At 44.2% G+C, this 23,024-nt stretch overlaps 1 protein-coding gene across 2 annotated transcripts in view; it reads right to left on the reverse strand.

Moving 5' to 3' along the window:
• The window catches only part of dop1a (DOP1 leucine zipper like protein A), a 122,871-nt gene that overhangs the window by 57,467 nt on the left and 42,380 nt on the right, over positions 1-23,024 (reverse strand). For both annotated transcript variants that reach the window (XM_078405137.1, XM_078405136.1), the window contains exons 11-17: positions 20,726-20,845; positions 19,844-19,955; positions 14,883-14,912; positions 6,525-6,755; positions 3,999-4,614; positions 2,774-3,048; positions 761-913 (exon numbers count right to left, since the gene is read on the reverse strand). In XM_078405137.1, coding sequence (XP_078261263.1) covers positions 761-913; positions 2,774-3,048; positions 3,999-4,614; positions 6,525-6,755; positions 14,883-14,912; positions 19,844-19,955; positions 20,726-20,845 — 1,537 coding nt within the window. The remainder of the gene's footprint in view (positions 1-760; positions 914-2,773; positions 3,049-3,998; positions 4,615-6,524; positions 6,756-14,882; positions 14,913-19,843; positions 19,956-20,725; positions 20,846-23,024) is intronic.

The following is a 23,024-nucleotide window of genomic DNA, read 5'->3' on the forward strand; positions in this document are numbered from 1 at the left end:
ATCAGCAAGGCACACAGATATATCTGGTGTCTAAAACTCCTGCCTGCCATTCGCAACTTCACATGACTTTGCATGAAAAGAGTCACTATGTCACTCCAGCTGTGGATTTAGAGGTTCATTAGTTATAGGCCCATCAAGTCTACTCCGCCATTCAATCATGGCTGATCTATCATTCCCCCTCAACCCCATTCACCTGCCTTCTCCCCATAGCCCCTGACTCTTGTACCAATCAAGAATCTGTCAATCTCCACCTTAAAAATACCCAATGACTGCCTCCACAGCCATGTGGCAATGAATTCCACAGATTCACCCCCTTCCGACTGAAGAAATTCCTCCTCATCTCCTCTAAAGGTATGCCCTTTTGCTGTGAAGATCAAATGTGACAGCAGTGATCTCCCTCAGTGCCAGTGGCTGCAGAATTATCTCAGATATACTGTCTAAACCTTATATGACAGGGCGGCAGTGGTAGAGTTGCTGCCTTACAGCGCCAGAGACCCGAATTCGACCCTGACTACGGGTACTGTCTGTACGGAGTTTGCACGTTCTCCCTGTGACCGCGTGGGTTTTCTCCGGACGCTCCGCTTTACTCCCACATTGCAAGGACATGCAACATTTGTAGGTTAATTGGGTTCTGTAAATTGTCCCTATTGTGTAGGATCGAACTAGTGTACTAGTGTAGATTGCTGGTCGGTGTGGACTCAGTGGGCCAAAGGGCCTGTTTCTACGTTGTACCTTTAAACTAACTTAGGCAACCCCATACCTTGTCTTTGTTGAGCAGTTGCTGACTTATGACATCTTCGCACACGCTGGAGGATGGAACGAGATTATGCAGCTGATAAAACAGTTCAACGCTCCTCTGATAATATTGGGGCGTTTTTTCCCCAAGCTGGTTCCAAAGTGTCACTGCCACTTGCTTAAGGGGGAAAAAAAAACAAAGTCAATGCCAATTTAATTGTTAATTGATAAACTGTGCAGCATTTAGACTTGCTATCAATTTAATACTGACATTCCACCATGGATGATACAATATATTAATTTCACTTTCTTAATTTTAGGTTATACTTTTAGAAATTTCAGGCAAAGACGGTGCGCGTAGCGGTAGAGTTGCTGCCTTATAGCGCCACAGATCTGGGTTAGATCCTGACTACAGGTGCTGTCTGTATGGAGTTTGAACATTCTCCCTGTGACCATGTGGGTTTTCTCCGGTTGCTCCGGTTTCCTCCCACATTCCAACGATGTGCAGGTTTGTAAGTTAATTGGCTTCTGTAATTTATCCCAAGTGTGTAGAATAGAACTAGTGTACGGGGTGATCACTGGTTGGCATGGACTCGGTGGGCTGAAGGGCCTGTTTCCACACTGTATCTCTAAACTGAAGTAAACATTTTCCCATTCTAGTTGGTTAGGTCCCACACCGACAACTTCAGAAAGTTACCATCCTATAACTATCAGGTTCTTGAACCAACCTACACAACCCTAACCCGACCTCAGAACACTTTATCACCTCTTGCACTAGATCATTGAACATTACAGAACAGGAATGGCCCCCTCTGCCCACAATGTTTATGCCAATCATGATGTCGTTAAGCTGATCTCATCTGCCTGTAAATGATCCATATCTTTCTGTTCCCTGCGCTTATGTCTGCCTATCTAAAAGCCATTTACACACCACTATAATATCTATTTGCTATTGAGGTCGTGCAACGTAGGTTTACTAGGTTAATTCCCGGAAAGGCGGGACTTTCATATGTTGAAAGACTGGAGCGACTAGGCTTGTATACACTGGAATTTAGAAGGATGAGAGGAGATCTTATCGAAACATATAAGATTATTAAGGGGTTGGACACGTTAGAGGCAGGAAACATGTTCCCAATGTTGGGGGAGTCCAGAACAAGGGGCCACAGTTTAAGAATAAGGGGTAGGCCATTTAGAACTGAGATGATGAAAAACTTTTTCAGTCAGAGAGTTGTGAATCTGTGGAATTCTCTGCCTCAGAAGGCAGTGGAGGCCAATTCTCTGAATACATTCAAGAGAGAGCTGGATAGAGCTCTTAAGGATAGCGGAGTCAGGGGTTATGGGGAGAAGGCAGGAACGGGGTACTGATTAAGAATGATCAGCCATGATCACATTGAATGGCGGTGCTGGCTCGAAGGGCCGAATGGCCTCCTCCTGCACCTATTGTCTATTGTCTGCCTCCACCACCACCCCTTGCAATGCGATCCAGGCCCCCACCACTCTCTGTGTGAAAATGTTGCACACTCACACATCGCCATTAAACTTTCCCCTCTCACCCTATAGCTATGTGCTCTAACGTTTGACATTTTCACTCTGAAAAAAGGTTATGTGCAAGAATTTTTGTCAAAACATAATGTTTTAAGATTATAATTTAGTTCCTGGTATTGCTGGGCGGCACTGTGGTGCAGCGGTAGAGTTGCTGCCTTACAGCGACAGAGACACAGGTTCGATCCTGAGTGCGGGTACTGACTGTGTGGAGTTTGTACACTCTCCCTATGACCGCGTGGGTTTTCTCCCGGTGCTCCATTTTTTCCTCCCACATTCCAAACACATACAAGTTTGTAGGTTAATTGGCTTCTGTCAATTGTCCTTATTGTGTAGAATAGAGCTAGTGTACGGGTGATTGCTGGTTAGCGCGCACTCAGTTGGTAAAAGGGCCTGTTTCCACGCTGTATCTCTAAACTAAACAGACGCATTCCAATAGATATGAGGCAGAGAGTCTTCATCATTCACAGGTCGAGATCTTTAAAGACAGACTCACCTTGAAGAACTCCGTCTTTTGAACCATAAACTTGAGGTGTCCCAGCGTTAGTGGAGGCATGATGACCACCGCCACTGTGCCTTGGTTGGGACTCCGAGGCTGTGCTGATTCAAGGCTGTTTAAGCTTTCTCCAGTCACCACAGCAATGGACTGTGCAAGTCCAACCAGGTCAAGCACCAGAGAAATGGCAATACTCTGAATGCTGAAGTCACTGGCAAAGCAGCAGGCGGTCATCAGAGTCTGGAGCCAGACCGGCGGTTTTACCTGTGCACAATCTACACAAACGAGAACAGACAACAGTCAAAACATTGTGCTGTCACAAACATTGAATCAACAGCAGAGAAATAGCAAAAAATGATTCATCCTATTTGCCCCTCCCATCTCCCACTTGCCCCTCTCATCTCCCACTTGCCCCTCTCATCTCCCTCTTGCCCCTCTCATCTCCCACTTGCCCCTCTTATCTCCCACTTGCCCCTCTCATCTCCCACTTGCCCCTCTCATCTCCCACTTGCCCCTCTCATCTCCCTCTTGCTCCTCTCATCTCCCTCTTGCCCCTCTCATCTCCCTCTTGCCCCTCTCATCTCCCTCTTGCCCCTCTCATCTCCCTCTTGCTCCCCTCAGCTCCTACAGATTACCATAGCCCTACAATATGGCACCAATCTTATAGCGGGTACATAAGGTTTATGCTTGTACAGGTACTTCGTACTTGATGTGGGGCTTGAAAAGTAATGCATAATTCAAAAACAGGTAAATTAAACATTCGATAGACAGAAAAAGCTGAAGTAGCTCAGCGGGTCAGACAGCATCTCTGGAAAAAAGGAATAGGTGACGCTTTGGATCGGGACCCTTCTTCAGACGGAGAGTCAAGGGAAAGCTTTTTGTGTCTATCTTCGGTTTAAACCAGCATCTGCAGTTTCTTCCCAAACATACTAAATTAAACATTAGTTTAGTTTATTGTCAAATGTTCTGAGGTACAGTGAAAAGCTTTGGCTGCGTGCGTGATGGTCTGGGCTGTGACTATGCTGTAAGCCGTAAATTTGAGCACGTTATTCCAAAAATACAAGAACGTAAATCAAGCTTTGGCATTAAATGAACAAGCGTGCTATATTTCAAAAACGCATTGGTCAAACACGCATAAAGTGCAGTACCTGTATTAACAGTGAGGATCACATAATAAGCAGCATAAAAGCATTGTCTAACTTGAGATGCATGCAGGAAAACTTACCCATTTCTGACTTATTACTATGAGGTGAAGAGGCCTGACTTCCTTCTGCAATGTAAACAGGAAAGCTGGAGCACTCAAAGAAAAGTTGGCATGCAGCAGCGAAGGACTGATGATGTTCCTTGGAGCCCAGATGTGGTTCTGTCACTGGAAATGTTGCATCACCTTTGCCAGCAAGGTCTTGGTCATTAGTCTGGCTTCTCACTCTACATGGATCCTTGTGGAAATCTGTTGCAAATGCCTGGCAAACCGTTTCACTGGGAATAATGTAGAGGGTAATCAGTTGGGTCAAAAACTGCTCAAAGTATTCCAAACAATACTGCATTGTCGTCTTCTGAGTAGAGGTCGCCACGGCCACTTTATCCTCCTGCGACGTGGAACATGAGACCACAGTGTCCTCAGAACCAACAGTGGAAGCAGTTTCGGTCTCTGACGAAGTGCTGCCCTGTGGCACTGACCCAGAAACCTGGCCCTCAACCAGAACCTTGTCAAGGTCATCGGTCTTGTCCGCTTGGTACTGCACAAACTCTGTGAATCCACTCTCCGACGACTGGCTACTTGGAGGGTTTTCCCCGTCTTCAAACACGTCACCAGAAGTCCCAAGGCCGGCTGATGAAGCCTGGACAAAGAAATGGATAGCATGAAAACTATCAGGAAAATTATCAGAGCCGGATCAGTGAAATTTTCATATTTTGACACCTCATTTTTGGAGTAAAGTGAGACCATGGTGAGATACGCCAACCACACAAATAAGGTTACAGATCAATGGGAGGGATGCTGTTTAGTTTAGTTTAGAGATTCAGCTTGGAAAGAAGCCCTTCGGGTCGACACCAACCATCAAACACACCTTCATACTAGATCTATGTATCTTTCTCATCCACTTCCCACACTTCCAATTCCTATTGGGGGCAATTTTACAGTGACCAATTAACCTGAAAATCCACATAACTTTAGGATGTGGGGGGAAACCAGAGCAACTGGAGGAAAACCCACGGGGTCACAGGAAGAACATGCAAACTCCACGCAGACAACACTCCTAGTCAGGATTGAAGCTGGGTCGATGGTAATGTAAGGTAGGGTTTATTATTCGTAAGTTGTCACGTGTGCAGAGGTACAGTGAAAAACTGTGTTTGCGTTCTATTCACTTAAATGACATTTGTACATCAGGGAATGATGAAAAAAGACACAAAGTGCTGGAGTAACTCAGCGGGTCAGGCAGCATTTCTGGAGAACATGGATAGGTGATGATTTGGGTCAAGACCCTTCGTTAAACTGATTGTGGTGGTGGAGCAGAAAGCTGCAAGATTGGAGGATCAGGACAAATCTGGGGAGTGATAGGTAGATACAGATGTTGGAGGAGGGGGGGGGGGGGGGGGGGGGTTGATAGGCAGAGGACTGGACAAAGGCCAGAGATGAAATAACAAAAGGTGTGATATAAGGATAGATGGGGTGCGAATTTTGAAGCCAGAGGAAGGAATATAGTTGGAAGGGGAGAAATGGGTGTGAATCCAGGTGGGGCACAGGGAAGAGAGGGGGAATGAAAATATATATAAATATAAGGGGGGGTTAGTTACCTAAAATTGGAGAATTCACTCTTTATACTGTTAGGTTGTAAGCAACCTAAGCAGAATATGAGGTACTTCTCCTCCAGTTTGTGTGTGCTCTCACTCAGGCAATTAAGGAGCAAAGATCAGTAAATAGAGAGATGACTGACCATTTAATTCTGTTCTTAATTCAATCTGACAACACTGTATTATGAGGGTATTGGTATCACAAATTTAAAACAAAATTAAGTTTAGTGAAAAGCTTTTGTTGTGTGCTAACCAGTCAGCAGAAAGGCAATGCATGATTACAATCGAGCCATCCACAATGTGCAGACACAGGATAAAGGGAATAATGTTTAGTCCAACAAAGAGTCCAGAAAAGTCCAGTTAAAGATAGTCCAATGAGGTAGATGGTAGCCAGCAACGCTCTCTAGTTGGTGATGGAATGAGTGTGGATTTCCCCAAAAGCTGCACATTCCCCTGACTTCGAAATTTATCACCAGTCCTTCTTCATCACTGGGTCTAAATCCTGGAAGTTCCTGCCCAACAAGATTGAGGGGTCATTCTCACCAGAGGGACTGAGGTGATTTGGGAAGGCAGATGGAGGACTATTACAGAATGGCAATAAATGTTGGCTTTGTCCACGACACCTGTATCTGAATAATGAAATAATCAAAATAAATGAAGCCTAGCAGGCTGACACAGTGAGGAGGGTTATTTGCTAGGAAGATTTGGACAGAGGTGAAAAGGTGTGAGACAAAATAATTGATGAATTGCAAATTGGGAAGCTAGAGGAAGGAATGTAGATGGAAGAGGAGATGAAATAGGTGCAAGCCCAGGAGAGGTGACAGAGAGCGGGGGTTATATGGGAAACAGTAAAGGTCATATGGGGTAGACAGAAAAGTTTGATTAAAGATAACTGTTTCAACATTGCATACAAATAAAACGCAATAAAAACAGTAGCTAATCTGGCGACAAAGTTTACCTTTTTCTCTTCCGCCTGTTGGGCAAAGCTGGAGTGTCCTGGGTAATGTAGTCTGTTCTCTGCCCCAGGTGACAGCAAGGGCGGTTGTACTTTGCTCAGTATCTTAGAGCACAGCTTGAGACAGTCGGTAAGCTCAGAGAGGCACAAAGCCTGCAGGTGGCCGGGCAGGGCAGACACCATCCGCACCAACAGCTGGGGCAAATGTTCCGTTTGGATCTCAATGTAGGTCTCCTAAGGACGAAACAGACACCTTCAGTACAATATTTGCAAACGAGCTGCCCACATAGACGAAGCGAATTGAGAAATCAAGAGTGTTGTTTAAAATCAGAATTGCAATTTGCCTTTCCAACATGAAATATAAAAGGCAAACGTAGCCATTAATTATTGAACTGAACTCAATAAAGCTGGATTGTTCTCAATAATCTGCAAAATGGATTTTCAATATCAATTTACTTTGCCAAGAGATATTTACACCTTCAGAGTTGTCCAGCTTTTAGCATCAGTTATGACTTTAATGCTCTTTCAAGACTGGAGTACTAAGGGGAAACAAATGCTCTGTGCCATATCCCAGACAAGCAAACAAGATAGGTGAGAGTTTCTCAACAGGTCACTGGTCTCAGTCATTAACCAAAAAGGGTTAGTGTACTATTAACATGAGACAAATTATAATCACCAAATAGTTGCAAATCAAGTTTGCAAACAGAAGAGGTACTCTCCAGTCCTTGCATTGCTCATACACCATTCATGCAATTGAATTGAATGACAACAAGCACAATGAAACAAAATGTGTTCGCCAAAAGCAATCAAAATGGCACCAGGAACCTGGCGACTCTTGTGTATTGTCTCAGTGTAACCTATTGATCCTACACTCTTGTACTTCAGAATGATTGTACTTGCGTATAGCACGATTTTGACTGAATATCATACAAAAATGGAAGTTCGCTGAACCTAGGTACATGTGACAATAAAGCACCACTGAGCCATTGAAATAAAACAATATTAAGACTTCAAGCTTTAATTGATTAAACTGATTAAAAGATGTAACACAAAACAGGCCCTTCAGCCTATCAAGTCCATGTTGTCCATCAATCACCCGCTCACACTAGTGCTGCGTTATCCCACTTTCTCATCCATTCCCTACACGCTAGGGACAATTTAGAGAGGCCGATTAACCAACAAACCCGCATATCTTTGGAATGTGGGAGAAAACCAGAGCACTCAGAGGAAACCCACGTGGTCACAGGGAGAACGTACATTTAATACATTTAAGAATAAGGGGTAGGCCATTTAGAACGGAGATGAGGAAGAACTTTTTCAGTCAGAGAGTGGTGAAGGTGTGGAATTCTCTGCCTCAGAAGGCAGTGGAGGCCAGTTCGTTGGATGCTTTCAAGAGAGAGCTGGATAGAGCTCTTAAGGATAGCGGAGTGAGGGGGTATGGGGAGAAGGCAGGAACGGGGTACTGATTGAGAGTAATCAGCCATGATCGCATTGAATGGCGGTGCTGGCTCGAAGGGCTGAATGGCCTACTCCTGCGTCTATTGTCTATTAACATTATTGTACACACACGAGGGACAATTTACAATTTTACCAAACCAATTTGCCTACAAACCTGTACATCTTTGGAATGTGGGAGGAAACCAGAACCCCCAGAAAAATCCCACGCAGTTCACTGGGGAGAACGTATAAACTCCGTAGACAGCACCCGTAGTCAGGATCGAACCTGGGTCTCTGGCGCTGTAGGTCAGCATCTCTACCGCTACGAAGATCACAAAGTGCTGAAGTAACTCAGCAGGTCAGACAGCATCCCTGAAGTACATGGATGGGTGACATTTCAGTTCGGGATCTGGTCAGGTTGAATCTGAAGAAGGATCCTGACCTGAAACGTCACCTATCCATGTTACGATATTATGATACTGTGGTGGTCATTTCTACCAATGCCATAGTTTAGTTTAGTGTAGTTGAGAGATACAGCGTGGAAACAGGCGCGTCAACCCACTGAGTCCGTGCTGACCACCGATCACCCCGTTCACTAGCACTATCACAAGGGACAATTTACACATTTTTACCAAAGCCAAATAACCTATAAACCTGCACGTCTTTTGAATGTGGGACGAAACTGGAGCAGCCGGAGAAAAGGGCACACACACACGGTCACATGGAGAATGTACAAACTACGTACAGACAGCAACCATAGTCAGGATCGAACCTGGGTCTCTGGCGCTGTAAGGCAGCAACTCTACAGCTGTGCCACCATGTGTCCTAAAGACCAAGGTCAAAGCGGTTTCTCCACTGAGGTGATTCACTCACTATCTGTCAACTAGACAGCTGTCCAACAAATCTCAGTGAGTGCTGGAGCTACTGAGCCATTAACTGCTGTGCAAACTCTTGAACAAACAAAGCATTAAGAATTGAATGGGTTAAAATGAACTTGCAAATTAATTTCAAAAGTTTTATTTGGTGATTCGATTGTACCTTGCAAGATTTTGATTAAAGTTGTGAGCAAATGATCATAATACAGAAAATAAAACAGATATGTAACATCACACTCTTCAGAAATGTTAAAGCATGAATGACAATGCTTCCTAATCTTCAGATATAGTCAGCTACGTCAGCAATAAGTATTATAACCAATAGGCTTATGTAGAAGATATGCTCTCTAAATGGCTGAGATAATTTCTGAAACTATGCAAGAATCTGTGTGACCTTTCTTGCGGCATCAGCAACGATAGTCATACGGTCAAAAAAATATTTGCAGATTTGCGTAAGTTTCTGAAAATTCAGCCTTCATTTCAAAATTTTGGATGGAGGTCGTAAGTTATTAAACTCCAGCAAAAATTAATTTTAATCAAGAACTGAATTGGTATTAATCTACAACAGGCCACCTGCAATAAACAGCAAAAAATGACTCTTATCAAAGTTACGAGTACCATTCTACATCATAGAGCACAGTAAACTATCCAGTCTGACTCTTCTCAACATGTCCACAGCATTCCACACATAGTCCACACACTCCTTCCTCAAAACCTCTCCTCGACTATTCTGACTGAACTGCCAAACTATTTTCCTATCAGCTTTCTTTTACCAGTTTCAATAATAATAATTCTCTGGACTATGCCTGAAGATATATCCTTAGCTTTGTTCACTCAGTCAATGAATGCTACAGCATGGAAACAGGCCCTTCAGCCCATCAAGTCCATGCCAGCCATCGATCATCTGTTCACACTAGTTTTATGTTATCCCACCTTCTCATCCACTCCTTACACACATGGGGAAAATTTACAGAAGCCAATTAACCTGCAAACCTGCACGTTTTTGGAATGTGGGTGGAAACCAGAGTACCTGGAGGAAACCTTCATGGTCCAATGGAGGACGTGCAAATACCACATACGGCACCCACGGTTGAGATCAAACCCGGGTCTCTGGCGCTATAAAGCAGCGGCTCTACCCCGAGGAGAAATTTCTTTAGTCAGAGGGTGGTGAATCTGTGGAATTCTATACCATTGTCAGTCGATATTTTTAAGGCAGCGATAGATAGATTCTTGATAAGTACAGGTGTCAGAGGTTATGGGAAGGCAGGAGAATGGGGTTAGGAGGGAGAGATAGACACAGCCATGATTGAATGGCGGAGTAGACTTGATGGGACGAATTACCTAATTCTACTCCTATTCCTTATGTCCTTGCCCACTAAGCTGTTGTGCCGCCACTTAGCTCTCTTTTATTTTCCTCTGTGTAATTCCCTTGCTGACATCATTTGATCAGGTTCCACGTATATAGGTGTTTCTATGAGAGGGTGAGCTTTAGGGAGATTGCAAAGAAGTTCCAGGTTGATATCTGAGTGGGTACTGTCGGGGAGGTTTGCTAGCACTGTTGGGGAGGGTTTAAACTAATTTGGCAGGGGGTTGGGATACAGCATGGAGCTAGTATAGGGGGTGAGGAGAAGGAAAATATAGAGGAAATAACTGGTCAGATTGGGAGGCAGAACAAGAATGCCCCAGCACAATGGGGTAGGGCAAGTCTGAATGGCATTTATTTTAATGCAAGGAGTATTGGAAGCAAGGGGGATGAATTGAAGGTGTTACTGAACACATGGGAGTACGACATTGTTGCCATTACGGAAACATGGTTGAAGGAAGGGCAGGACTGGCAGCTCAATATTCCAGGGTATAGAATCTTCAGGAGAGACAGAGAGCAGGGAAAAAGGGGAGGGGGTGTTGCAGTATTAATCAAAGAATCTATTTCTGCTGTAAGAAGGGATGACATATTAGCGGGTTCCTCAAATGAGGCTATTTGGGTGGAATTGAGAAATAGAAAAGGGGCATGCACCTTACTGGGTGTATACTACAGACCCCCAAACAGTCAGAGGGAAATAGAAGAACATATTTGTAGGCAAATCTCGGGGGGGGGGGGGGGGGTGAAAACAACAGGGTAATAGTAGGGGATTTCAACTTCCCGAATATTGATTGGGTTAGCCAAAGTGTCAAGGGCCCTGAGGTTGCAGAGTTCCTAAGGGTCATCCAGGAGGGCTTTTTGAGCCAATATGTTGAAAGTCCAACAAGGGAGGGGGCGGTATTGGACTTAATCTTGGGAAATGAGGTCGGACAGGTGGCTGAAGTGTCAGTGGCAGAGCATTTTGGTGACAGTGATCACAATTCAGTGATATTTAAGGTGGTAATGGAAAAGGATAAAGAGGGACCAGAGGAAAGAGGAAAATTTCTAAATTGGGGCAAGGCCGATTTTAATCTGATAAGGCAGAAGTTGGCCCTGGTGGACTGGGATCAGCTTCTCGTGGGGAGAACCGCATCAGAACAGTGGGAGTCATTCAAAGGAATAATTGAAAAAGTACAGAGGAAGCATGTTCCCCTAAAGTTTAAGGGTGGGACAAACAAGTCCAAAGAACCTTGGATGTCGAATGATATAGTACGATTGATTCGGAAAAAAAGGGGGGCTTTTGGAAGGCATAAAGAACTTAAGGCACAGACATCATTAGAGGAATACAGAAGGTGTAGGGCGGTTCTTAAAAAAGAAATTAGGAGAGCAAAAAGGGGCCACTAGCGGGCAAAATAAAAGAAAATCCCAAAGTGTTCTATAAGTATATCAAGGGTAAGAGGATAACGAGGGAAACAGTGGGGCCCATCAGGGACCATAGTGGAAAGCTGTGTGTGGAGCCAGAGGATGTAGGAGATGTTTTAAATGATTTTTTTGCATCTGTTTTTACGAGGGAGGAGGGCGATGCGGACTTAGAAATGGAGCAGGAGGGTTGTGATGTTCTTGAGCATATTGCTATTGACAGGGAGGCGGTGCTGGAGGCTCTGGCAGGCTTAAAAGTGGATAAGTCTCCGGGCCCTGACGAGATGTATCCCAGGATGCTGAGAGAGGCAAGGGAGGAGATTGCGGGGGCTCTGGCACAAATTTTCAGAGCCTCTCTTGCAACAGGGGATGTACTGGAGGACTGGAGGATAGCTAATGTGGTGCCATTATTTAAAAAGGGCAGTAGGGATAAACCTGGGAACTACAGGCCGGTGAGTCTGACATCGGTGGTGGGGAAGCTGCTAGAAAAGATTCTTAGGGACAGAATCAGTCTTCACTTGGAGGATCGAGGGTTAATTAAGGATAGTCAACATGGCTTTGTTAAGGGAAGGTCGTGTCTGACTAACTTGATTGAATTTTTTGAAGGGGTGACCAAGGAGGTAGATGGGGGTAGTGCAGTGGATGTGGTATACATGGATTTCAGTAAGGCTTTTGACAAGGTCCCACACAGGAGACTAGTCAAGAAGGTAAGAGCCCATGGGATCCAGGGCACCTTGGCAAAATGGATAAAAAACTGGCTTAGTGACAGAAGGCAGAGGGTGATGGTAGAAGGGTGCTTCTGTGACTGGAGTCCGGTGTCCAGTGGGGTGCCGCAGGGATCGGTGTTGGGTCCCTTACTGTTTGTAATCTACATAAATGATCTGGATGTTAATGTACAGGGCATGATCAGCAAGTTTGCAGATGATACAAAGGTAGGGGGGGGGTGGTGAATAGCGAGGAAGGGATCTGCAAGCTGCAGGAAGATATAGATGAGATGGTCAGATGGGCGGAGCAGTGGCAGATGGAATTTAATCCTGAAAAGTGCGAGGTGATGCACTTTGGCAGAAATAACTTGGAGAGGGAGTACACCATGAATGGAAGGACCCTAGGGAAGACAGGGGTACAGAGGGACCTTGGAGTACAGGTACACAAGTCCTTGAAGGCAGCAGGACAGGGTGGTCAAAAAGGCATATGGGTTACTGGCCTTCATTAGCCGGGGCATCGAATATAAAAGTAGGGGGGTAATGATGGAATTGTACAGAACACTGGTGAGGCCACAGCTGGAGTATTGTGTACAGTTCTGGTCACCACATTATAGAAAGGATGTGATAGCTTTGGAGAGGGTGCAGAGGAGATTCACCAGGATGCTGCCAGGGATGAAGGACCTCGGCAATGAGGAGAGACTGGGCAGACTGGGGTTGTTTTCCCTGGAGCAGCGAAGGCTGAGAGGGGACATGATCGAGGTGTACAAGATCATGAGGGGCATAGATAAGGTAGATGGCGGGGAACTTCTTCCACTGGTGGAAGGTTCAACAACGAGGGGACATAGATACAGGGTAAGGGGAGGGAGGTTTCGGGGGGATGTGAGAAAGAACTTTTTCACCCAGAGGGTGGTTGGAGTCTGGAACTCACTGCCTGGGGTGGTGGTGGAGGCGGGAACACTCACAACGTTTAAGAGGCATTTGGATGGGCACTTGAAATGCTACAACATTCAGGGCTACGGTCCAAATGCGGGAAAATGGGATTAAAATTAGACTGTGTTTGGTAACGGGCGGCGCGGACACGATGGGCCGAAGGGCCTCTTTCTGTGCTGTAGGACTCTATGACTCTATATGTAGGAAGGATGTAGAAACAAAGAACTGCACTTGCTGGTTTATGCTAAAGATAGATACAAAGTGCTGAAGTAACTCAGTGGGTCAGACAGCATCTCTGGAGAAAAAGGATGGATGACGTTTCAGCAAAGGGACCCTTCTTCAGATGTTCTTCTCTGCCTCCAAAATTGAGCTGGACCATCTGCGCTTTTCACATAGTGTTTGGACCAGACATGCGGTTCTGACCACAGACCTGCTTCATCTCCAAGACTGGCTACAGCTCCGTGACAGCATCCACCTCAAACCCTGTATCAGCAGGAATTTCTGCTGAAATTCTCCTCCGTGCCGTAGTAACTCCAAGACTTGACTATTTGAAAATTCTCCTGGCTGACCCATGGCAGACACAAAACTGTGCTGACACTGGCACCCAGTCCAATACTATCTGTATGTACCAGGTTCACTACCTGAATTACAGGGTATTAGCTATGAGAGGTCAAACAAACTTGGATTGTTTTCTCTGGAGTGTCAGAGAGGAATTATGAGATGCTTAGATATGGTAGGCAGCCAAAACCCTTTTCCCAGGGTGGAAATGTCAAAGACTACAGGGGATAGCTTTAAGGTGAGATGGGCAAAGTTTAAAGGAGATCCGTGAGACCACGTTTTATTTACAGTGTGGTGGGGGCCAGAAACGCCTTGCCAAGGGTAGTGGTGGAGGCAGATACGATAGTGGCATTTAAGAGACTTTTGGATATTAGTGGTATGGAGGGATAGGGATTACGTGTAGGCAGAGTAGATTAGTTCAACTGGCATTGTGTTAGGTCGGACATTGTGGGCTGAAGGGCCTTTTCTCGCCCTGCACCGTTCTACATTCAATGTATTTCAATTGAAGGCCGACATATAACTATGTTCAATTTCAAATAGAAAATTCTTATCTCTCCATTTCCAGTGTCTTCTGCCTCTTCAGTGTTAATAGCTCTAGAATGGAGGCAGTGTTTTCATTTCCTCTCATTGTAGGCTCTGAAACCCTCTCTGTAAACCTTTCTACTTCTATCTCCTCTTTTCTTTTTACTACCTACTTGATATCTCTTTCACCATCCCATTGCTAAAAGATGCTTTGATTCAGTAACGTTTCTGTTAGTTGCTTTGGGGTGCTTTGCTGAACAAACATCACAACAGAAATCTAGAAACAAGGAACTACAGATGCTGGTTTACAAAAAAAGACAAAGTGCTGGAGTAACTCAGCAGGTCAGGCAGAGATGCTGCCTGACCCATTGAGTTACCCCAGCACTTTGTGTCCTTTTTAACACAACATAAATGCTATTTATTAAAAAACTGAGCCAGAAAATTTTGCATAGATAAACTTTTTTATGTAACATGGATCCTTAAACCCATTTCAGAACTGCATGCAATGATACATCTGTCGAGCTGATGAGGATGCAGAAAGATTAGATGAAGTGAGACAAGGGTGTGGGTCCCATACCTGACACAGTACTCTCATACTTCGAGTAGGCTTTAAAAAAAAGAAAGCAGAGAATTATAAAAAAAGCAGTTGTCACACTAACGATGACAGCAAGAAATTACTGCAGCATTCTTGATGAACTTGCGGTTCATACATTTTCTCTTTTTCTCTGTCTCAGTAGTTTGCCCTGTTTTTAGTTGAATTGAATCGAATGCCTACATATAACTAAGTTTAATTTTAAATAGACAATTCAGTACATTCATTCCAAATGAAGATGAGAACAAGATGATTAAAATATGAGCAACATATCCTATGAGATCCTTAAAAATAGAAGACATAACAAATTGAATTAATAAAATCACACTCGTGACACACCCCTTGATGTAATTTAGTTTAGAGATACAGCGCGAAAACAGGCACTTTGGTCCACCGAGTCCACTCCGAACAGTGATCACCGCACACTAACACTATCCTACACTCACACCAGGGACAAATTACAAATTTACCAAAGCCAATTAGCCTCCAAACCTGTACATCTTTGGAGTGTGGGAGGAAACCGGAGCACCAAAAGAAAACCCACGTGGGCACGTCATGGGAAGATCGTACAAGCTCCATACAGACAGCACCCGGAGTCAGTATCGAACCCAGGTCTCTGGCGCTGTAAGGAAGCAACTCCACTGGTGTTTTCCCGGTTTCTTATATCCGCCACAACTCCCAATAAGGAAGAGACAGAATCCTCCAACAATTTTGACCATTGGTCATTTAAGAGTGTGCTGACTGAGAAATGAGAAATTGTCCCTGATAGAACAGGGCAATGGTCTGTGTGGAACCCCTTGACACAAACCCCAGCAGGCAGATGGTGCCTTCACGAGCAGATAGAGAGAACACAGTAGCCATATCAGTCATGCCAATTCCACTCTGCATATATTTTCAAGAGAACAGCCTTGTATTTTCAAAAGCTGACTGGAATGGGGATTAACTTGATGGAATGACACAAGGTGCTGGAGTAACTCATCGGGTCAGGCAGCATCTTTGGAGAATATAGAGAGATGGCGATTCAAGTCAGGACCTTCGTCTGATAACTTGATGGAACTAGGGTTTAATAATACAAAACAGAAGTTCCAAGTTGGATTGCGAACTTAGAATGCAATATTTGAACTATACATATTAGGGAGGAAAGAAAATTAGTATACTTATCTTTGAAAGGTAAACATTTTTCTCCATAAATGCAATCATATCAATTACTGTTTTTGCCAATGGGTTTTAAAAACTAGATCTGACTCTTGAATCACAATGGTAAAATTGCAAAATTGCATTGCTTAGTAAACGTATTTAAAATACTCAATGTTGTTGGTTTGCAGGGACAGCATCAATAGTACAGGCTCCGAGCTTCCATGTGTAAAGTATTTAGTGGTTATTGAGCAGGTCATGAATATAACACTGTTTTTGACCCACTACCGTGCCATTTGTGGGAGCTGGCTGGTGCGTTTCGGATATTACAATTGGGAGTACAATTCAAAAACACTCCAATAGATGTAAAATGCTCAGGGATGCTGGAGACTGCGAGATGCTCACTAGAATTGAAAGCATTTCCGTTTCTTGCTAAATTAGGCCGCCGATAAAAAGTCAATGCTCTAAGTTTGAAATGAGATTTGTTGGTTGCCTCCCTGCAAATAAACATGCAATGTAATGCCGCAACAAAGGACACACAGGTCTGCGGATCAATCAAATATCAATCTGCCAGTCAAACTATTCATAGTCATACAGGTCCTTTAGCCCAACTTGCCCACAGTGACCAACATGTCCCATCCACACTAGTCCCACCTGCTGGCGTTTGGCCCATATCCCTCTAAACCTATCCTATCCACCTGTCTAAGTGTTTCTTAAACGTTGTGATAGTACCTGTCTCATCTACCTCCCCCGGCAACTCATTCCATACACCTACCACCATTTGTGTGAAAAGGTTATCCCTCAGGTTTCTATTAAATCTTTCCCGCCTCACCTTAAACCTATGTCCTCTGGTTCTCGATTCCCCTACTCTGGGCAAGAGACTCTGGGTGTTCACCTGATCTATTCCTCTCATGATTTTGTACACCTCTATAAGATCACCCCTCATCCTCCTGCGCTCCATGGAAAAGAGTCCCAGCCAGCTCAACCTCTTCTGATAGCTCAGGCCCTCGAGTCCTGACAACATCCTCATAAATCTTCTCTGCACCCTTTCCAACTTGACAACATCTTTCATATGACATGGTGCCCAGAACCGAACACAATATTCTAAATGTGGCCTCACCTTACAGCCTATTCCATACTACAATATCCAGTACATAGCTCATGAAAGAAGCACAAACTTATATTAACTGGTGCAAATTAATCTGTCAAGTACACCCAGAAACTACTGACAAATCCACATGTGTGTACACCTAACCATTATGTTGGGCTCAGAATTTACTGTAGTCAGTTTGTAAAATCCAATCCTCCATTTTATTTCAATTACACCTGACCCTTGAGAAGAAGAGGTTAATGATATGGAAAAGGCATTACTATTTAATGTAGTTATATGAAGTGCTACCTATGGACACCCTAGCAGATACAAGGGAAAACATTCATTGTAACGCACAGTCTGTGCAAAGTGGGTTCATTTATGTCATGTGTGATATCTGGATTGACATAGGAAGAATTATTTGATGCTCTTTCAAGAACGACTGTAACCTGTAATGTCCAGACTCAGGAATGAGCTTCTTCCCAATGACCGTCCAGCTACTACAAACTTCAACTAAACTCCAAACTGCCATGGGATCTTGGGCTTCGTTTTTTTTTTTGTTGCACTATATTGTTTTTTTATTTATTGAACTTTTTTTGGTTTGTTTATTATATTATCTATTGGAAGGTTTGAGAGGGGGAAAGGGGTTGTCACGAGGAGGCAACGACTCCTTGCCAGAGAAATCTTTATTTTTGGAAATGGGCAATATGGGTTTGGGAAGAAAAAAAGTTTAATTGAATAAAAAGTATTTTGGTTATAACATTTAACACCATTAAGACATACTAACAAAAGTTTATTGGAGATCTCCAAAGAAGCTTTAATGTATTCAAAAATCATATATTTTCAGACCTTGCTTAAAACAAATAGTATAGCCCACAAAGTTAGTAGTTTCAATATAGATTGCAATGTACAAACGACCATTGCTGTGTGCCATTCTGAGGCACAACATAACAAGCTGACTAAGTTAGGAACACTGAATTGAAAGGTTCCAGAGCCTTTCTGGATTGTCCGTTTTGCTGGACCAACAGAGGTCGCCTTGGGGGACCGAGATACCGGCCCGAAAAGTCAGCCGTGGATGCCGGCTATGGGAACAGATCCACCAGCTCCACCGGGCTGGCGTTCCAGAGCCCCGGTCGCCGGCAAATTCGACCTGCCGATCAGCACAGAAGCCCCAATGAGGTTGAGATTGCATGCCTCAGCCAGCCTAGGTGCCACATTTTTGTGGGGTCTTCCGGGGAGGGAGGGGGGCAGATTTTGTCTGGATTAATCAATGGTGGACCTATAATACCCTCCCACTCCTTCTCTCTTCTCTGTGCCTTCCCCACCTCCGTGCGTGCCTCTGTCTCCCACTATCACCCATCCCCCCCACCATCCTGCTCCTGTTCCCTCCTTCATACACTCATCTCCCATCCCTTTTATCCCTCCCCTCTCTCATTCCCCACCCCCTCCGTTTTCTTCCACCTATACCCCTTGCTCTGGCTTTACATTTCACTCCTCCTCCTTGCCTACCCTTTTGTCACCTTTGTCACTTCCTCCACCAATCAGCCTAGGCAAACCTCCCCTGCGCCTGTAGCCACCTATCACTTGCCAGGTTTTATCCCGCCCCCACCTCTCTCTTCCAGTTTTCTCACTCTATTACAATCAACCCAATGAAGGGTCCAAACCCGAAATAGCGTTTGTCCATTTCCGTCGGAGCCGCCAAGTTGCTCTCGCACTTTGTATTTTGCACAACATGTAATTTGTTGACAGCACTTCAAAATCTACACCAAAAAGCAATTTAATTCAAGGGCTCTCTTTATGCTGTGTAAATGGAGGAAGACTACATGCAGCTTGACTTAATTTCCAGTTTGCTGTTCTTTCCCATAAAACACTATATTTTGCCACGTTTTTATACTTGAATTACAGCACATTTTTATATGAATAACTCAGTAAGGTACGTCAAAAGTGAATGTAGACATAAGGAACTGCAGATGCTGGTTTCCAAACATGCTCAGCGGGTCTGGCAGCATCTCTGGAGAACGTAGACAGGTGATGTTTTATGTCGGGACCCTTCATCAGACTCAAGTCATCCAGAGATGTTACATGACCTGCTGTGTTACTCCAGCACTCCGTGTCTTTTTTCTGGCATTACCTACTGACATGTTGCAGGTTCCCATTGTTCTCAGCATAAAGCCTAGCAGGTGTATACCACGGGCATCCGGTTAAAGGATCAGGGCACTGCACAAGCTACAAACATCAACTATAGCAGGGTGTTGCTACTGAAATCCCAGACCAATTTACTTATCGAAGAAACTAAAGCCATAAGGCATAGGAGCAAAATTAGTCCATTTGGCCCATCGTCTGCCTCACTATTCCATCATGGCTGATCTATTTTTCCCTCTCAACCTTATTCTCCTGCCAAAACCCAACATTTTTAGTATTTAAAGTTTGTCAGGCCCTTCGACTCAACGCATCCATGCCGACCAAGATACCCCATTACCTAGTCCCATTTGCCCACATTTGGTCCATATCCCTCTAAACCTTTCCTATTATGTTGAATAAAATGTAACTTGAACAGTTATTAAATTGTTAATGCTAGCTTAAAGGTAGAATACACAAAGCAAATCCTAATCAGTAGCCACTACATCAAGACATTGACCTGAACTGTACATTTGTGTTTGTAATCTCCAGTAGTTTTTAATTTTGCTGCTTATGACAGAACTTGATTCGGTGAGATCCTTACCAATGATACTATGTCCAAGAGAAAGTCCACCAAAAGACAGAATTCACCCAGCGAGTACTCTGACATTTCCTTGCCACGAGACGAAGCCTGCAATCTTGCATTCAGTGTTCTCCTAGCGAGAGAAGTACAAGACTTTAGAGATACAGCGCAGAAATAGACCCTTCGGTCCACCGCGCCCATGCTGACCAGCATTCACCCCGTACACTAGCGCTATCCTACACACTGGGGACAATTCACACATTTTTACCGAAGCCAATTAACCTCCATACCTGTAGGTCTTTGGTGTGTGGGAGGAAACCGGAGCGGAGGAAACCCATGCGGTCACATGGAGAACAAACAAACTCCACACAGACAGCACCCGTAGTCAGGATCAAACCCTGGTCTCTGGTGCTGTAAGGCAGTAACTACCGCTGTGCCACTGTGCCATCCTACAAGCTTAGTATTATTTTTCAATATTAATGCAGACGTGATCTTCCCGATGTATCCTGGCATAAACATACAAGTAACTTGGATAATAATAGAAAGATTCTTTCACTTCCGTGCTTTTTTCACACGAGCAAGATTGTTCTATGCTAGGTCAATTCTAAATTCAATTTCCAAATTATATTGTGCATCCCAATTCTCAATGCTCATTTTGCCTATTATTGACAGTTTCTTTTTTTGTGGACGAAAAGTGCCAGCAAGCATTTTAATTAAAAATTAATCTACATTCGTTATGCCCTTTGATTTTATTTAAGTAATCATTTAGCACAGGCTAGACCAAAACCTAGCAAACATTCCCCAAAGGTTGTCCTGAAACCCTAAAATAGACAGTACAGCTCTGGAAAAACTGCAATGGTTATTTAATGACTATATTATCGTCAATAAAAACATACGACTTACCTACAACATTCTTCAAACCAACGAGCTATATAGTCCCACATATAATATGGTTCAAATGAATTAAACAGAAGATTTGCTGTTTTAATAAGCTCTGATGTTTTCTTGTTCTCTCTCATTTTACTGAAACAAAGAAAAATATAATCAGTGCTCTGCTGAGGTTGGAAAGCTTTGGTAATATCTATATATTATGAAAACTCTCATCTTGTATGTATATTCGTACGTATGTTCATTTATATGTCAGTTTGTTCCCGAAAAATAGCAAATACGGTACACGATAGCGCAAACATTTTAGGCCCACCTTACTCACCATTGGTCTGCGGTTCAAATAGTTGTTATATTTTAAAAGTCATTCACTTTTTAAACTTTAATAAATCCCTTTTCAACTTGACCAGCCCGTCAGCTGCGCCTATGCAGTAATACCTCAGTGTTCGACGTCACAATGGGAATCCAACGGGTCTGTGCGTGCGCAGTTGGGCCCGTTGATCTAATGCTTACATGTTCATCTTGCGTCACAACAGTAAGATGCCACCAGATCCGCGCGTGGGCGGTTGGGAGAGGGTTGCCGCTCGGAGGGGGGGGCGGGACCCACCTGAGTGACGAGGGTAGCGGCCAATGAGGTGGGGGGGGGGGGGGGGTGAGGAGAGCTCTTCTACTGCTGGCCGCCGCAATGGCCGCACGGGACTGGGGCGAGTGGCTCCCTCTCCCCTTTCCTCTTCCCCCTCGCCCGCCCCCAGGGGAATTTTAAGGGGGGTTGAGGGGGGATAGAGTGGGTGAGTGTCGTCAGTTGAGGGAGGGTTGCCGCGCCCACAGGAGAGGTTTGGACCCAAAGGGGGTTGCCGGGCCCGCAGGAGAGGTTTGGACCAAACGGGTCCACGCTGGTCTAGTTGAAATATAAAAATGCAAATGATTTAATATTTTATACATAATTAGTGATTATATTTCCAATAAATTGACCTGTTTCCCCAACACTGACTCCGCCTACACATCACGTTGCCTCTGGAAAGCAGCCAACATAATCAATGACTTTTCTGAAGATTCCTTTTCTCCTGAGATGCTGACTGACCCGCTGAGTTACTCCAGCTTTTTGTGATACCTTCGATTTGTACCAGCATCTGCAGTTATTTTTCTACACTTTCTCACCCTGGCCATTCTTCCTTCTCCCCGTTCCCATACGGCAGAAGGTACTTCTTCTTCTTCTTAAGTTCTTTGCTCCTCTAGGGAGCATAGGCCATTGACAAATGTCCTCCACCTCACTCGGTTGTTGGCGGTTCTTTCATCTCCCCAGTTGAGCCCACTCCCAGACATTTCTGCCTGGACACCTCTTCTCCAGCTGTTCCGGGGGCAACCTCTTCCTTTTTCCTTGGCGGTTTCATTTCAGGGCTTGCCGGGTGATGTTTGTGGCAAGTTTTCTGAGGGTGTGTCCAATCCCACTCCACTTTCTCCTTCGAATTTGTAAGCCAATGGGATCCTGGCTTGTTCTTTTCCATGGGTCCACATTGCTCAGTTTGGCTCTCCACCAGATGTTTAGTATTCTCCTGAGGCAGGTGTTAATGAATGTTTGCAGCCTGTTTGTTGTGTGTTTTGTTGTTTTCCATGTCTCTGATCCATACAGCATCACCTGCTTCACATTTGAGTTAAAGGTGCGTATTTTGGTGTTGATTGAGATGTGTGCAGAAGGTACAGAAGCTTGAAAGTGTGCCCCACCAGACTCAAGAACACCTTCTCCCTCTCTGTTTATAGGCTTCTGAACAGCCATAAGCTAGGGTACTGTCGATTCACCTCTACTCCATTGTGGACATCGGATTTTGTCCCTGGAACGATGATGCTATAATGCTGAGAACTATATTCTGCACTCTGTATTCTGCACTTTCCATTTGCTCTACCTATTGCATGAGTTTGGCTTCCTGGAACTATGATGCTATAAAGCTGAGAACTATATTCTGCACTCTGTATTCTGCACTTTCCATTTGCTCTACCTATTGCATGAGTTTGGCTTTATTGTATTTATGAACAGTATTATCTGATTTGATTAGACAGCATGCAAAACTTTTCACTGTACGTCAGTACATGTGGCAATAATGAACCTAAACGTAAAATACTACCTCCATCTGTAAGTAATATTTCACACCATTGACCGTTCATTAATGTGGAGCAGAGAAGAGGACATCTTCAAAGTAGGCACAGCGCCTGAAGAAGGGTGAAAACGTGACCCATTTATTTTCTCCAGAGATGCTGCCCGATCCACTGAGTTACTCCTGCATTTTGTGTGTAACCATTTATTAATATAATTTAAAATATC

The sequence above is a fragment of the Rhinoraja longicauda genome, chromosome 9, assembly GCF_053455715.1.
Source record: "Rhinoraja longicauda isolate Sanriku21f chromosome 9, sRhiLon1.1, whole genome shotgun sequence".
Taxonomy (NCBI): domain Eukaryota; kingdom Metazoa; phylum Chordata; class Chondrichthyes; order Rajiformes; family Arhynchobatidae; genus Rhinoraja; species Rhinoraja longicauda.